We start from the raw sequence: 18,152 nt of genomic DNA on the forward strand, positions 1-18,152 counted from the left end.
GCTGGCAGCCCCCCTAGTGTATTACACGTTTACCAGTAATTGCTGGCATTATCGCCTCACCACTGTTTCACTTCTATGAGCGATGTTGTTATGTGATGCTATCAATTATATGTAAAGCTCATGATGACAGGCAGCAATGGACATTGGCCCATAGCGGATGATTATAGGTCACTCGGGTAAATACATGCGTCCAATGCCCATTGCGCCTCATATACTTATCTTTGCAACTACAGCAAATTGAGCCGCTGCTCAACTGTCTGTCATTATGTAATACAGTAGCATGCAATGTGATGCAGGGGCGGCGGATTCGGGGGGGCAGGGGGGGCAGCTGCCCCCCTGGCAAACTCGTGGGGGGGCAAAAGTATCTTTTTGCCCCCCCCCATAATTTGTGACAAAGCTTAGACAAAAAACCATATACCTGATTATGCTGTTCGATCATCTGAAGATGTAACCAGATGCCCATATACTTTATCATACGTTGCCTTTCTTAAATGGCAAGCGTTCGCGTTCAATTGAAGTTTTCCTCTCTTCAACCTAGTTTTAGAGGCATTATAAGCGTCAACGTGACGCAGCGGCAACCCAGGCCTTCAGTGATCGCTTACAGGGGCGACGGATACGGGGTGGCAGAGGAGGCATCGTCCCCTAAGAAACTTTTGGAGGAGGGGCAAACGTATATTCTTGCCCCTCCATAATTTGTGCCCTAAACATGAGGAAAATTTCCATAACCTGATATTGCAGCTATGCGCTCCTACAGTTTGTCCAACGGTGCCTTTTGAATATGTGTAAATGCTAACCATTTCCGCTTTATATCATTTTTTTTTTGTCTTTTCAGATTCGATTTAGAGATATTTTAAGTGTGCAAGAGACGCAACTCATACCTTCAGTGGCTGTTTGCCGCTATTTTGTACCTACATAAATGCCAATTCGCAAGCGAGCGGAGACGGAAGGGCTAGCCATTCGCTTGCGGGTAGTTAGGACTAATGAGCGCTCATAATAAGCCACTCCCCGGATTTTTTTTTTCGAGCGCAACAGTTTCCAGCGCATAAAATGGTAAACGCCGAGGTCGTACACATTTACCACATTGACCAATGCACGGTATGGTATGACACCCAAAGGCCAGTCATCAGAGATCTGCTTTGGGCATTCGGAGGCTGGTGTGGGGCCAGTGTAAACACTGGATGTTCACAGTTCAGTATCCGCTTTATTTCAATTTCACTATTAAAAAAGTAAAAATTAATGTTGGAAACTTTTGAGGGTTAGGGCACTGCTCATAAGTGGGCCCCATCTGTCTAAAAGCTGGCTATAGAATAAAGAGCATCAAACACGAACAGTAGCGGCGGAACACCTTCAATTAAGGGGGGGGGGGGGCACTGCCGACTTTTGGTCCCATTCTTTCCATGCAACACCCATAGCGCTAACGTTAAAATGCCAAAATCAAAGGGGGCACGGTGCCCCGGTGCCCTCCCCGTTCCGCCGCCTAGGAGCACGAAAGCAAAATCTAAGGCATTTGGGAAAAAATGAGTATGCCCTGCAGCGTCTGATAACTACCACCTTCCAGTGGGTCAAGCCAACGGGGCCCAAGTCTATAATGGCACTTAACGATAGCACTAACCTTGTCTCACTTTTCGTTGAAGTCTGTTCCGAATGGTTTCGGCCACAGACTGGCTGCACTGAGGTCGCTTGGTATGTGCAACTGTAATTAAAGCCACCTGAGACGCCCTGACACCAGGCTGCTGAAGCTGGGTTGGAAAATGCTTCGTCTTTGCAGATATCATTGGCCGCTGATTCTCGAGTGCCTGAACCGGTAGATGTCGTGGCAAAATTTGATGTAATAATTTGAACCTTACCGCAGTCAGCGCACCCTAACCCGCGAGTTGCTGGGGGGGGGGGGCGTTTAACGCCCCCACTTTTTTCGCCGGGCCATAGCATAAAAACGGCGCGCCGCAGGCGCGCCAAATTTTGGGTACCTGTAGGGAATTGATTGAAGTTTATTGTGCCAAAGTTTCAAAAAAATCGGTCGGAAAATTTTTGAAATATCGAGGTTTTAGTGACGTCATGATTTCTGAGTTTTGGACCAAAAACGGCTTATGTTCAAAAAATCATATAAAATCACAGAATAGACATACAGACATGCCGTAAACGCCATTAGACTGCCAATACCATGAAAAATCAAATGGCTATCTTCGATTATTGATTATCGTTCCGCATTTTCCAAAATCTTGAACTGAATCTTGGCAATTTCTCGTGACCACTTCACGACCATGATACATGCATTTCTTAAATTGAACTTTTTGAGCCAAACACGTACACATATGATAAAATGAATGTCACCATCGTGTTCTACGCCCCTAATTACCCATAAAACATGTGTCACAGGCTGCGAATATCAGTTTTGATTTTCGGGGATATGTGCCTACCCGGTTGACCTGACCTTGACCCTGACCTATGCTTGACTGACCCCTACATGGAGCTGACACTCTTGTAGGCTTTATATGATGGATTGTGCACGGTTTTGACAGAGTTTGTGACGAGAGGCGCCCATTGCAAAGTCCTGAAGTCCATGCTACTGAAAGCCCGATTTCAGGTGTTTGACCTGACCTTGACCCGACCTGTGACCTCAAAATTCAACTTTAAAGTACTCATCTGAAGCGTCTCGTCGCGCTCTTTCGTTTGCCGCCTCGTGCGTTTCGCTGCGCCTATTGGTTCTCGAGTTATCGGCTGGGGGCGTTTAACGCCCCCCCCCCCCCCCAGCAAACGGTGGGTGGCGAAATACCCCAGCAACTGCCGGGCTAAAGCCCTAATAAAGAAACGCCCCACCCAGAGCTTCTGGATTCTCGTTCCAGGCTACCGTTCCTTCACTCCAGCCCGCCGCCGCGCTCCCTCATCTGTCTCAGAAATATAGAGGAAGGTTAAACGGAAATCGAACGTAAAATGAACAGAGGAAATGGTAACGAGTTACCTCATTGAAGAATAGCGCTTGCCTACTTCAAAAGGGTTGGCGCCGTTCTTCAGCATCTGATATGCGATCGGGTTATGGCACAATTTTTCCCATGGGAGCTTTTTTCTAATAGGTACAGCAATACGAAAAGCGTTACATCGTCCACTGGCGGATCCAGGGAGCGGGCATTTAAAGCAAATATTTACTCCCCCTCCTCCTGGCCCCTGCATCGCCCGAAATAGACAAAACGTACCTTATGTTTCCTAATAATAACACTTTTATCAGGATTTTTTTTTTGCTTCTTACTGTTCAGCAGCAAAAAAGCAAAAAAAGGAGCATGCAAAAGGCTCCTCCCCATAAGGAATCGAAATCCGAGGAGTTTTTGGATTTGGGACACTTTTGGGGGGGGGGGGGGTATGTCCACTACAATGTCGAAAACGCCTTTCTGGATCCGCCTATGACATCATCTCGACTGGGACCTTGCCCCCCCACGCCAAAATCGAATCCGCCGCCACTGATGTGATGCACAGTTTTACGATGACCCATTAACAATACTCACAGCACCCTGAAGCCTAACCACCGAAGTCCACTCGCCGAAGTCCCTCATGTCTCTGTGAAATTTTATTTGAGCGTGCTCTGCCCTGTTCCCTGGGTCGCCGGATACCTAACTAACTCACTCCGCGTGGTCCGTCCCCCGTTCGGCGCCGTGTCGGCCGTGCACCGTCGCGCCGACCCACCCATTCAGTCGGCTAAGTGGGCGCCGACTCTGACGCCACTGGACACGTGGGAGTCGCCGGCTGGCGACACGCAGCACAAAGTGGCCTCTTTTGGCGCAGCTGAAACGAACTTCGTCACGCCCGCCTCAATGGGGAGTCATTTTATCCCAGCCTTTTAGAGCTTGTGTCGCTTTGTATGCTTGTCTCTCAGCGCCAGAGTCGTGTAAATGTTTTTTTTTACATGCCGACCCCGTAGCCTATTTGGCATTCGGCGCTCTTTTTTGTTCTTTTTCATGCATTTCCTCACCACTGAGCGAGCCTAAAAAATAGTAGGATGGAAATAGTAATCGTAAGAAAAAGAAATTTCCGGCTGAAAGTTCCAAGAAATTTGTTCAAAATCTGGATTATATTTTCGAATAATTGAGATATTAAGTTCGTGTTTGTGAGCTCTATGTATTAAATGGAATGCTTCGTTATGCCTATGCAAAAGCAGGCAAATGTCTATAATAGATTAGCAGCGTAGTGCAACAACGCATTGTCAAACAAACTGCAAACTGCTTTAGTGGCCAACGAAATGATGGTGCAAAATGATGTGGCAACCTTTCCATCTGTTGCTAATGAATACAGAATCATCCTGTAGTGTAACGAGCTGCTTTTGACACTCATTGAAGGAAGGGATTTTTTTACAGCGTTATTAATTTTGATAGGGAAAGTTGTTTATGTTTGCATATAATTCCGTTCAAATACGTCGTCCAAACTGGCGTTACCGTATACATTGTGGCTTACCGAAACGCAATGCAAACGCAATGCACCACCATTCAATTTGAAATTGTGTGGCCAGTGGCATTTGCGCTTAATCTGCAATACAACAGCGTGAATTTAGTACCCAATTACGGGGTAGAACATAATAGGCTGAGGCAAAACACTTCGAGTTTTACGATATTGCAAAAACATGCATCGTCATTCGTCACTTAAGCGTTGTCAAGTTTTCGATGCTCGCACGTCCTGGTGTCCACTCCTGGTGTCTTTGGTGGGTTGATTGTACCACAGCCACGTTCTATCCTCTAGCGGCAGCGTGCGTGGGCACTGGGCAGGCTTCTTCCGCCCTCGCACTTGTTGACGGACGACGCCGCTCGGCCGTGTGCGGTGTTTTTTGCAGCGTATGTGTCTTGCCATCGGCCCGGTAACGGTAATTGGACACCGGTGACACCCTGCACTTGTTTGTCAGACGGTATAGGCGCTTGGTGTTTGGCAGGTGGTGGTGAGTTCCCCGGCGTATCGTAACAGAAGGCCGACAATGAGTAATGACTGAAGGTGACTAGGGCTGTAAAGCGGTTATGTGATCGAGACCTGACCTGACCTGACCTGACCTGCCTCGCCCCCAGAGGTGCTGCAGGACCCGGCCGTCACCGCGCGGCTCTCCGACACTAAGGCTGCCGGCGAGGTGAAGGCTCTGGAGCAGTTTTACCGCACGCTTCAGGACGACCCGGCCAAGGCTTACTACGGCTACAAGCACGTACAGATGGCTAACGAGGCGCAGGCCATCGAGACGCTGCTCTGCTCCGACAAACTGTTCAGGTGGGCGCGGCAGCGGGATGAGATTAGGCAGCTCGGGTATGTGCTGTCTATCTGTCTGTATGTGAGGTGATCGTTTGTCCGTGTCTTTCCGTCATTACCGCTTCGTCCGTTTGTAACCTGGCCTGTCACAGGTCCGTGGCGGTCTGTCTTATATTTTTTTCTGTAGTGTCCGTCAGTCTGCTGATAGCATTACGCTATGTTGGCTGAAACTCAACAGCTCACTTCCGGTGGTAGCGTTAAACCGGGATGACTTTCCGTGGTTCCTGGGCCAGTCGGAGTAGCAATTTATCCAGCCTGAATGTTTTATTTGAGTTGCGGCCCAAACTTATCAGCGTGGGCGGAAGATGAATGTTTTCATTACAGCATGGTTTAAGTGACATTTAAAGATTAGTCCGCATACTGTTATGCAGAGTAAAGCTTAATTCTTGACATGTGATGGAACGGCCCAGTAAATGTTAGCCAGCAGGACTATTTTTCATCCCCGAGCACCATCTCTGTCTAAATATTTTTAGCCATGTTAGCTATGCATTACTGCTGGTGATTGTAGGGTTATTATGTAGTTGCAGAGGCACCAACGCCCTGGCCGTTGTATTTGATGGTGAATCTAACTCATCGTAGGTATATTGGCACAAATGTTAACCATCTGGGGATTTGGATTTGTGTCAAATCAAAGTCTGAATTGGTACTTCGTCCATTGTTTTTCTACATTTGGGTGTGATTTTTATGATGAAACTTGGTTAAACTTCGGTCTCTTTCCCACAATATCCTTTTAATGCCACCTTTTGGCGTCCCGCATTTGTGTAGCAGATAGAGTCTCGTCCTACAGACTGCGGCTCTGTCAGGAAGTCGATTCTTGTCGTGTCGAGTCGAGTTGAGTCTACCGCGGTCCGCGACACTGGACGTGACTCCCAAACTCCTAAGTTAGCGCCAGTTGCCATCAGCGAAGTCGAAAACCTCTGCCTGTTAACAGTTTCAACTCATCCAAGTAACATGATCTTCCGGGCTAACTTTGGTTGCCACTGTTCTCAGTCGCCAACCGCTGGCTTGTTTTTCTTCTCCCTTTCTCGAATTACTTGAAATGGCCAAAACGCCAAGCTTAAATGGAACTCATTGGTGGCTGAAGGGACCTAAGCCGTTCTTTGAAGACGTATATTTACGGTAAAGTGGAGCTCAATTTTCACTGAAATACTGTGTACAGAGATTGCTTTGTGTTTCTTGTTTTGTTCGAAAGTTTTTTACCTTTCAGTTACCGTAGAATCGTGTTAAAAGAAAATGCCTGTTGTGCTACCAACGGATAACAATATCGAATTCAATACGAAATATGTTAGTAATATATTTGCTCGTTTATCCGTGGTAATTGTCACTGGTTTTACCTGCAGTGTTTATTTACTTTCAAGTGTATGTTTCTTAGTGATAGAAAAGCTGGCCGGTGTTGTAAACACTACTGATAGGACCGATCTCAGTCTCAGTTACGACCAAAGTCTGACAACATATCACCACTTGGACGTGCGAGTGGACTTTGCCGTCGCTCTGACCATCGATGGTTGCATCAAGGATGCCACACGCTCTGAAACTCGTTCCCACCAAGTCAGCGTAGCGTGTTGCGTGTCGATCTGGAGACCTGTTGAAGTCGGGAACTGACACTGTCTACCTGTCTTCCTGTCCCGTCAGTCCATTTGGGCGCCAGTTCTGAGGAGACCCAATTTATGAGATACTATGGCGCTCGTACAGTGTTCAGTCCTATAGTCACATTTTACGAGCATCATGATTGGATGGTAAGCTCGACTGCACTGGTGAAATACGACCGTGTTAATGTCGTATCGCTACCAGACAGGCCATGCTCGAACTCGAGGAAGAGCGTTCAACGTCTGGTCTTGAACGTAATAATGCGAAACGCTGAAGCTCATGATGTGTCAAATTCTGACATCAATGCCGGAACATTCATGCCCCTATAGTGAGGCGCGAGGCGAACGATGTAAGGTTGTTAACAGTAAGCTTTATGCATCACCAAGGCTCTCAGTCGTGAAGGGGTTGAAATATAGTGTCGTACAAATGGAACCCTTCTAGTTTGGTCGATTGCCGTCCTGCAGTGCTGTGCACTATACAGTATAGTTACACTATACAGCATATATCACATTGTGCATCTAACGTCTTTGCTGGGTGATATAGTGCCTTAGCGAAGTTTTACCATCAATAATCGGCATGCTAACGGCAAGCTCAATGCCCGGTCTCAAGCTCAATGCCCCACCTTCATAGCATCGTATTCATTTACCTTTACCGCAGTTTTGTTATGGTAATATTCCACAGGACTTTCCAGTTTCCATTGAGGCGGCTGTGAATGCCACATGCAAAACACGTGCGGTGAAAGACGCGGGCTCTGAAACTTTGCGTGGTACCCAAGTTTCGATCCTAAGACTAGGTTTTCTTGGGTGCCTTCTTCATGAATTGCAAATGGATTTATTGATCCTGCACGGAACTGCCATACAGTGACGACGCAAACAGGGATGAAGGGGATCGCAATAAGATGTCAACATTTCGGATACCATTCGTTCACATTGCACATTTTTTCGTCTCTCGACCTACATCGTATTGTATCAATAGATCCATTTGTTCTAGACTTCCTTGTAATGGGCGCTTAATGACCCCAGTAATCGGCGCGCCCTAAAGCCAATAAACAAACAAACAAACGGCTTCCTTGTAGTGAGTATCCATTTCCGTGTGTAGCTGTTATCTTTCCCGCTGTTGTGGACAGCAATTACCATCGGCAATGAACCTAGGTCCCCACCCGCTGAGACCGGAGGAGATGACCGTCGGCTGAGGAATAGGGAGTGATGACTTCTGTTCGCCCATCTCATCAGTGTGCTTGTGTGTCGTGGCCCTCGTCCGTTCTTCGTCACGAGCTGGGGGACCGCGCTGTATGGATCTGAGCGTGAAATATGGCCTGGAGCGCTGGAGTGGATGCTTCTGCTATTGTGGAGGAGAATGTCTCTGACATTGTCATTGAGCGTTAACTGACAGCAATATTTGAAAGAAAATGCAATGACAAATAAAGCCCTAATTATAAATAAGATTGATTAGCAATAAAAATGTGCACCAGTGCTTTAAAGTGCCGACTTTTGTTAGATACAACTTAGCTTCAATAAGATATTTGCTGAATTAGCTGTTTGGACGTTGTGCTCATAAGTAATCGTGGGCAATGCTGTCAGTCTACGCCTTTCAAACTATACTCTAACGACAGCCCACGCCGTGCCTTTTGAGTCCCCCGGCCCAAAGCTGTCTACCTCCGAAGGTGCCGCGCAATGTTGTCATCAGCACGGTCAGTGTTTTATTTTCGTCACACTCCTACAGCATCCTGCAGGCTCGTTCGTTAGGCTTAGTCTCTCTCATTCAATCTCAGTTGGTGTGGCGCGGTGGTGTGACGTCATATGGGCGTGGGCGGACTCTGGGTGATGGGTACGGGGTGAATCATCGCCTGTGGGTGGACGGGGGGGGAGGGGGGTTCAGCGGGTCTAGCGGGTCATGTGATATACGGACTGTGGATGGTAGGGAGGTAGACACGTAGGGTTTGGTGGGGCCTGGCGGCTGACAGTTGCCGCCTATGGTAGTGGCCTGTAGCCGCTGCCGCTTACCAATGTCACCACCACCCGCTTTGCACTGCCGCCGCTGCCTCTCCGCCGCTCCACCCCTCCCGCCGCCGAGCCCCCCCCCCCCCCCCCCCCCCCCCGCCGCCTGACCGCGGTCCCGACGTCCATACCTATTGTGACGGCAGTAGTGGTCAGCGTGCGTTGTACACAGATCGTTATGTGTGCCTCTGTTGTGGTGGAGTGACCGGGCGCTCTATTCAGACTGCGGTCCTGGATGGGCGCAAAGCCGGTGTGGTAGGCGTATCGATCAAGCATCACTCTGTTTGGCATTCAAGATGCAGGTACTTGGCGCTGATGACCTCCGCAGTCCAGCTGCCGTAAACCCCACACTATCATAATCGCCATCGTCATCCAGTAGCTGCACCCTTCTGGTGTGAAGACCCATTCGAAGAACCACGTTTGACAGGATGAATGTCAAACACCGGTATTGCGGAAAGTTCAGAACTTGACATAAATGCGGTAACGAGTTCATAATGCACATTTGCTCTGATTCAGTCATGAAGAATCCCACTTATAGGTAATGGTGCGCTTCCGTCAGGAATATTTTGACATCTTCGGAAAGGCATTGTCGTATTCACGCCCAACGAAATTACGATTTCAGAACAATGGCGACTGGTTACGGCGTATGCTTAGTATTACATATGATTGAATCTGGTCATCATGCAAACGGTGTCCCTGGAGAGAAAGGACCCTGCCTAGTCGAGCGAAACAACATTCTACCGTCGTGCTGGACGGCAGGATAGAATTAGTTGTTTCAAGTTTCTTATGTGTTCATAGAATCGACCCTCTGGCTACAAAATCTTGTTAATGCTACTATACTCCACAGTCCACATGCTTATTTTCCTCTCCCTAATTATCACCTTTTAGTTTGGATGACTTCAATTGCGATATTTTCTGTTGACAATTATCATTATTTGCCATGGGAATGCTACCCGCCGAGTCCGTGATAAAAGTCAGGGCTCAGTGTCTGGATCGATGACTGTCTCTGAAAAGTCCATTACGAGCTGCGTGACAGCCGCGAACGACTTAATTAATCATACCGTTACTTCACTGGCCCCGTAAGTGGTCTGGACGGACAGAAAATTACAGCCTTGTTGCCCAGGTATTATCGTTTAATAGCACGAATGTGGTTACAAATGTGGAAACGTTAACGTTACGACAGGCCTATGGTCTAAGTGCCATTGGTGTGCTGGATACGTTTGGTGCACCCTATGAGCCTGAATCAGTCTTTGTGACCTGCAATTTAACCCGCGACCTGGTGGGGGGGCTATTTTTTGCCCCCCCCTTCCAGACTTTTCGCTATATCTCCAGAACCGCTGCGCCGATCGTCACCAAACTTTCAGTACCCTCCCGGACATCAATTTTACACATTGTGACCAAAAACATTTTCCAAAGGCTATGATAGGTTGGCCGGAAATGACGTCAGAGTGACGTCATGTTCTGCCGTTTTCGACCCAAAAAAGGGTTTCGCGGGAAGAGCTGTCAGGCCTATAGCTTTGCAAATACAGAAAAATTATAAAGACATAAAAGATGTAGAATCAACAGGGCTACAAAACTGCTATCTCGGATTTTTTAAATTTTTGGATTTTGATCCCCAAAAATCAAAAAGTAAATTTTTTGGATATAAAAATCGAAAATCCAAAAAGTTTTTTGAATTTCGAAAAAAACGGAATATATGTGATAGTCCTTACCACCATCCATCCACATACCAAATTTGAGATTGATACCTCTTTTTTGGCGAAGTTATAGCGAAAAAACCGTTCAAAATTGATGACGTCAAATTTTCAAACTCAATTTTTAGCAATTCTAGACCCCGTAGCGCAAAACAAAGACCACCATTAGACTCCCCGTGACGGGCTGCATCGAATCAATACCCATTTTATGCAAAACTATCAACTTTAAAATTTGACCTTTTTTGGCCTGACCTTGACCTGACCTTGACCTGAACTTCACCAGAAAGTGACCTAAGCCGTACCTGATAGTCTTATAACCAACACCATTGAGTTGGAAATGAAAAATTGGCCATAAAACATGCATCACACAACCTTAGTAAAGTTGGGTTCATGTGACCTGACCTGTGACCCTTGGTGACCTGACCTGTGACCTGACCTGGTATTGTCAGTGACCTCTAATAGCAACATATCTACTAGGCAACTGACGCCCTATCGCTGATTCTCGACAAAATGCGTTTTCCTCGGTGTTATAGCGCATTCCCTACAAGACCCGTGAACGGTGAAACATTTCATCTTTGACCTGACCTGTGACGTCATCGGTGACCCCGAGGTCAATGAAATTTGGTTTCCCTTGACAAATTTGACAGGCCTTTCGAACGCCGTTTGAATTTTGCGGATCCGTCCAGTAGTTTCGGAGATACGAGGGGGGGGGGGCAAAAAATAGCCCCCCCCCCACCAGGTCGCGTTATAAACAGACCCCACCAGGGCGCGGGTTAAGAGGTGGCCGACACCGAAGTGGAGGACATTGAACTTTGAACTATGAACATTTATTAGGCACAGGCAGTATTATAAGCTTTTTCATGGAAACACATTTATTTTAGAATATCGTCACGATGTGGAACTGTAAGATGTAATCGCCACCTGAGCTTCCATTTCTCCCGCAACCGAGTTGTCTTACTCTGGCCCGTTTGCTCAGCACTGGAGGTGACGTTGCCAGCATCTGACCTGTCCCGCTCTGGCGATCCGTTACTGCAGGCCGCACAGTGTACATTTTCAGTTCAATATCATCGTCCACGACTCGATTGCCCGTTCATACCTATATGTCGGCGCAGTAAAAGATGGCCATTGGCCGTTGGAGTTGCAGTGTGTATGTTATCAGTGTTATCACTGTTTTCCAGTACCTTGGGCGCAAAATGACCTTGGTAGACGACGCGCCCTAAAGCCCCAATTAACACACAAGCTTCCCAGTACCTGGAGTATTTTTATTGCACCTTTACTGCATGCGTTTAAGTTTTATTATTTTGTTTTTCACTGATATCTGTATTTTTAGGTCGCTGGACCTGGCAGAAAGAAAGAAATACGTCGCGCTGGTGGACAGCGTAAAAGAGTACAACGGCGATGTCAAAATATTCTCCAGCCTCCACATTTCCGGAGAACGTGAGTAAAATCGATGGACTATAACAAGCTAACAAGTATGTTACTTCGTCACGATTTTTGTCTGCGCCTGGGATGCAGTGCGGGGTTTCCAATAGCTGAAACGCCGTAGTGCTTTACATCGATGCTGAATGGTTAAAAACCCATCTATGCAGGCAAAGCTAACCAAGGTCTGGCTGTCGCGACTTTTTTGCTGGGGGGGGGGGGGTGAGCTCTGTAAGTGCTGTGACGATGCCATTTTGTGTAGTTTGGAAATGAACCAGCAACTTTGTGTGCAAAACGTCAATGCGTTTGAATGATTCAGTATGCCATGGCTAAAACTTATTCATTTCGATGCCTACCGTCCGTACACGCAACGGACATTTACCCAAATGGTCGGCTTTCAACACATTTTCCCAATACACGCTGAATTAGTCCCCCATGCATGCCAGCATCTGACCTTTACTGGGCGTTATTACGACTGCCCGCCATGTATTCACCGTGCTGCTGTGCTCTGTGTGGTGGTCCACAGCGGTGTACCCCATTCAGGTGTTTGTTCAGACTTATGAATGCACCCGCTCCATTCGGAAACGGTCTTGTTGACCGTGTGCCCCGTGCTGTCCCCGTAATGACCTCTGCGACCTTTGAAGCGCTGCAGCGTTGTGACGCCGCGGTCCTCCTTTCACAGAGCTGGAACAGCTGACCGGTATCGCCGCCATCCTGCGGTACCCCATGCCGGAGATCGAGTCGGACGACGACCCCTCGGACAGCGACAGCGACTAGTGACCTCCTGACAGGGTAGGGTACCCTTCGGACGAAAGCAGTGGCCCATTTGGCAGGCTGGGTCACCCTGGACAGAGACAGGGGTAGTGACCCTCTGACAGGGCGCTGGCGTTCAGTGCCTCTGTTCTATGGGGACCTGGAGAAGATCACCGTGGATCACCTCTGTCTTGTTGCTGAATGACTGAGCCACCAGGTGATCCGACCGACCATTGGTCGCTGATCTGTATCATAGACAGACTGTGCGGAGCTCTTATCCCGGCGGACCGGCTGTGTACCTCTATACGGTCGGAACTGTACCTTGACCATCAGTTTCGCCGTCGAGCAAGTCCGCTCAGGTCAGAGTGAGAATTTCTGAGGCCGTAGTCTCGGGAACGGCTGGGGCAGCGGCTGTGACGGCCCTGCGGTAGGATCGTGCCTATAAAGGATCGATGCTACGGTCGGTCTATGCGCTGTGTATTTCTTATCACGGCCCACGCTACTTGCAACGTGTTTCGCGGATCGGTCGATGTTTGTTAATTTATTCAGATTGACAGCTTTACTGTCAGATTTTGTGGCACTGTTGTCCTGTCAGTGCCCGACATTGTTTCGGTTTTAACGACGATATTTTTGCCAGTCGCTGCGTGGCTGGTTGACAGCGGAGGTCGATGGTTCGCCGGCATATGATCGCGATTGTTCTGTATCGTTCGGCAGCGGCGACCCCACTGCTGACAGCAGACCTTCAAATCAATCTACAACCCATTAGAAAATTGCAAAACCATCACATAAACTCAGTTGTAATCCTGACTGGACAGTTGCCTGGTGCTGAGATCTGGAACGGGTTTTTACCCGTTCAGCCCCAGTCACCCTCAGCCTGCACTAGCAGTCTGTCCCGCCGTTCAACTCATTAGACTAATGGGTGGCGACGTCGGCCGCGTGGGCTGAGCTGTCCCACTCGGTCGGGGCACGGCAGCTGTCCGCGGCCCGCCCACCTATCTGCACGCCCTTATAAACAGCCTCTCGCCGGATTAACCCCGGCACGGGCATCCATTCAGCCGTCTTCTGCCCGGCTGTGTGCCAATTTATCGGACAGACCGTGACACAACACACGAGCGAGGTGACTGTGTGCAGACAGAGATAACACGGACGGATGCTGTGCTGTGTCTGGCCGCTTGAGCCTCATGGAGGCTGTAAAGCAGCCGGGTGCTGCCAAACCGGCGATACAGCGTGGTGTTCAGTCTCCTGTGGCGAAACTGCTCGGCTGTGCAGAGGCTGAGCGCTACGCGCAGATAATCGCTTACTGTTCAGTTATGGAGGCTGCCATATGATGCTGCCCAGTCGATAGGCGTTCGAGGAAACACAATCACCTGCTGAAGCTACAGAGTGAGGGCTTTCCGCCGAGCTGAGGGCTCTGACAGCGCATATCAGCGTACCGTGAAGCTGCAGTCTTCTCGGCCCGTCCCGGTCGGTTCCTGCGCCTCTGTGATAAGGCTCGCAAGCAGCTTTCACCCGCCAGTCTGTTCTTAGTGACCACAGCCGCCGCCGAGACAGGCAAGGGGTTTTGCTCGATCGCACCGATCGTTTGCGTGTGCTGTGTGCTGGCGCGCGCGTCAGCGGTTGTCTAGGTACTGAAGATCTGGGGTGACTGCGTGTGTGTGCTATGTATACGCGCTCAGCAGGTGCAGTGTAGGATGGGGTTACACAAGGGGGCGTATTTAAACCATGCGGTCAAGGCTTGAGGTGGCTGAATCTAATTATTCGTCTGTTTGGACGCGAATGTTTGAATATTGGCTGTTGTATGGCCGATGTCTTGTGATTGTTTCGTTTACATGGGTATGCTTGTAATAAAACCCGCGATAGTTGCTCGTATGTTTATGGCTTCATCGTTCCAGTGCTCGTTTTCTATTGGGGGTCGAGCTTCAATTGGTCTCCAGGGGTCGATGTAACAGACATGGTACTGAACCGCCCGCATGCACCGGGCACCATAACGGCTTTCGTTCGGCCGAGTCCTTATCAGAAATGCGGGCCAAAAGCCTTACGAACGGTGACGGATAGTATTACAATTTATACACTTGGGCTCCCTATCGCATTGGGGTGGCAAAATGTGCGAATGCTGTTTTGAAATAGGTATACGCACTTCACCATATTTAGCTAGCTCAATATGCGGCAAGTCGGAAAGTGACTCTTTCACTCCACCAGTTGTTTGATGTAGGCATTGGAACATTCCGTTCTCAATAAGCCTTACCGAGCAGTTCCATGCATTTTATGAACCATATCCGCAGTAGTTTCTGACCTTGTCCATGAACGGAAACGTTTGAAACGGGTACGATAATTTTACTCACCAGTCATCACCCCAACCACCATTCGTGCTGCGTAACGTGCGAGAATGGTGAGCCGTATTCGGGACGATGCCTCGCCCGGGTGAGGGGTGATTGGTACGGTATGGTACGGTTCTGCTTGAATGGAGCTTCAATGATGAGGTGTCATAAAAAGTCGCCTACTTTGCACTGCACTTGGGCCATAACGGGCAGATGATTGGGTAGTAAATGTAAATACAGTGGCGGTCGCAGGGGGGGGGGCCATCAGGGCCATGCCCCCCCCCAAAGGCAAATCAGGGGGGCCATCATATCATTTGGCCCCCCCCCCCCCCAAACAACCGATGGGCCCCCATGGCCGTATCGGGCCCTGGCCCGTATTCGATTGTCACGAGGCTCGAGAAACCCACGCCAGCCATTAACAGCTCCCACACCAGTCTTTGAGGGTCCTACACTGACCTCTGAGGGCCCTTCAGTGGCGGTCAAGCGTCCACATTGACCGCTGAGGACCCACATTGACCTCTGAGGGCCCTCTACTGGCCTTTGAGGGCCCCTAAACCGGCCTCAGGGGCCCAACCGGCCTCTGGTGGCCTCATTTCTGTCTCTCGAGTCCCAAGACTAACCTTTAAGTGTCTCTGAGGGCCCCGCACTGGATTCTGAAGACCCGATGTCGGCCTCTGAGAGCCCGCATCGGCCTCTGGGGCCCATCTTGGCCGTTGAGGGCCCTCCACTGGTCTCTGGGGTCCAACGCCGGCCCATGCCGGCCTTTTAGGGCCCCACACTGACCTCTAAGGGCCCCATGCTGGTCTGTAAGAACCCACATTAGCCTCTAAGGGCCCCCCGCACTTCATTCTGAAGACCCAATGCCGGCCGCTCAGGGCCCGCATCGGCGTCTGAGGGCCCATCTTGGCCTTTGAGGACCCTCCGCTGGCCTCTGGGGTCCAACGCCGGCCCATACCGGTCTTTTAGGGCCCCACATTGACCTGGGGGCCCCATGCTGGCCTGTAAGGACATACATTAACCTCTATGGGCCCCACACTGGATTCTGAAGACCCGATGCCGGCCTCTAAGGGTTCGCATCGGACTCTGAGGGCCCATCTTGGCCTTTGAGGGCCCTCTGCTGGCCTCTGGGGTCCAACGCCGGCCAATGCCAGTCTTTTATGGTCCCATTCTGACCTTTGAGGGCCCCATGCTGGCCTGTAAAGGCCCACATTAGCCTCTAAGGGCCCCCCGCACTGGAATCTGAAGACCCGATGCCGGCCTCTAAGGGTCAGCATCGGCTTCTGAGGGCCCATATTGGCCTTTGAGGGCCTTCTGTTGGCCTCTGGAGTCCAACGCCGGCCCATGCCGATCTTTTAGGGCCCCACACTGACTTCTGAGGGCCCGTGCTGTCCTGTAAGGACCCACCTTAGCCTCTGAGGGCCCCGCACGGGCTTCTGAAGACCTGATGCCGGCCTCTAAGGGCCCGCATCGGCCTCTGAGGGCCCATCTTGGCCTTTGAGGGCCCTCTACTGGCCTCTGGGGTCCAACGCCGGCCCATGTCGGTCTTTTATGGCCCCACGCTAACCTCTGAGGGCTCCATGCTGGCCTGTAAAGACCCACATTAGATTAGGCTCTGAGTGCCCAATTCGGTCTCTGATGGTCTTCAACTGCCCTTTGGAGGCCCTGTACTGGTCTCTGAGGGCCCTAAACTGGCCCCTAAGGGCCCAAACCAGCCTCTAAAGATCCCACACCGGCCTCTGATGGTCACATTTCTGTCTCTGGGACCCAAACTGACCCTTATGTGCCTCTGAGGGCCCTCATTGGCTTCTGAAGGATCGATGCCGGTTTCTGAGGACCCATAACGGTCTTTAAGTGCCTCATACCGACACCTGAGGCCCCACACTAGCCTCTGAGGGGGCCCAAAACTGGCCTATGAGGTCTCTACACCGGCCACTGATGGCCCTATTATGTTCTCTGGGGGCTCAAGCCTTACCTTTGGACGTCACGCACTTGCCTCTGAAGGCCCACATCAGCCTCTGGGGCCCTACCTGGGGCCTTTGAGGCCCTTTGCTGACCCTTGGATACAACGCTGGCCTCTGGGGGTCTGACACTGTACTATAAGGGCCCCATTGCAGCATCTAGGCGATAGGTATCGCCGAAGCGCTATCGATGGGCCCATAAGTGTAGGAACCATGGGTGCAGTGGGCGCAATTGCACCAACAATAATTCTGCATAGGGTGCAGACAATGTATTCTGCATCCACAATAATCTGGAACAAACCCCCTTTTCTCAACAACACTACTTTCCATGCAGCACGACAAATTTAGGATATTTTGCCCACTATCCATCTTTCGAAGCATTTGCTACTGTAATGGTCTTCAAAACTTACATTTGTGCTCAAGTACCTAAAAAACAAAAATGAAACGGAACACGTGTGATTGAATAGTGAACAGATACCGATGACCCACTGTCAAAAGTTTTACCACGATGATCTCAGAAAATGGCAAAGTTAGCCGTCTTTACTTTTGCGGTAGTCCATTCACATTTGCGTGAGTTATTGGCATTATCAATGCTTTAAAATGCACTTATCGGTACCTTTTCGACATGGAACATCCTCAAAGCTCGCAATGACCCTCCGCTCGGGTGCCGCTCCCTACCCCCCCCCCCCCTGCTTCACCGGCCATGGCCTGGATTTCTGCACCCGTGCACTACGCCCGTGGGCCCCTTTAAGCTAGCACCGGGCCCCACGGGTCAGCGCAGGGGCCCCTTTGCCAAGTTGCCCCCCCCCCCCCCCAAACTCCAAGTCTGCGACCGCCCCTGTGTAAATACGTTGACGTAAGTGCCCCTGGATGCGCACGGTGCTAGGTCGGTAATACAGCATCGTATGGCGGCAATGGGTGCACCAACTCTGTGGTCTGTACCACTGAGCTGGCGTCGACGGACCGTGACCGATATACTGGTGTGTTTGTGACCGACGATCAGTGACCGATGTTCTGGTGTATCTGTGACCGACGTACGGTGACCGATGTGCTGTCTGGGCCGTACGATACGGCCTGAGCCGCGCCGTCATCACTATGGGCAATACTGAGCGGCGTGGCTGTGTATCAGGAAGCCACAATGCGCGGCCGGTCGGC

General features: G+C 50.1%; 1 protein-coding gene across 1 annotated transcript in view; it reads left to right on the forward strand.

Moving 5' to 3' along the window:
• Positions 1-14,583, forward strand: part of LOC122389555 (protein pelota-like) — a 29,898-nt gene extending 15,315 nt beyond the window's left edge. Inside the window, exons 7-9 of the mRNA XM_043381709.1 lie at positions 5,040-5,232; positions 11,880-11,986; positions 12,651-14,583. Coding sequence (XP_043237644.1) covers positions 5,040-5,232; positions 11,880-11,986; positions 12,651-12,745 — 395 coding nt within the window. The 3' untranslated portion in view covers positions 12,746-14,583. The remainder of the gene's footprint in view (positions 1-5,039; positions 5,233-11,879; positions 11,987-12,650) is intronic.
• The last annotated feature ends 3,569 nt before the right edge of the window (positions 14,584-18,152 follow it).

The sequence above is a fragment of the Amphibalanus amphitrite genome, unplaced genomic scaffold (genome assembly GCF_019059575.1).
Source record: "Amphibalanus amphitrite isolate SeventyFive unplaced genomic scaffold, NRLGWU_Aamphi_draft 000362F_arrow, whole genome shotgun sequence".
NCBI classification, from domain to species: Eukaryota; Metazoa; Arthropoda; class Thecostraca; order Balanomorpha; family Balanidae; genus Amphibalanus; species Amphibalanus amphitrite.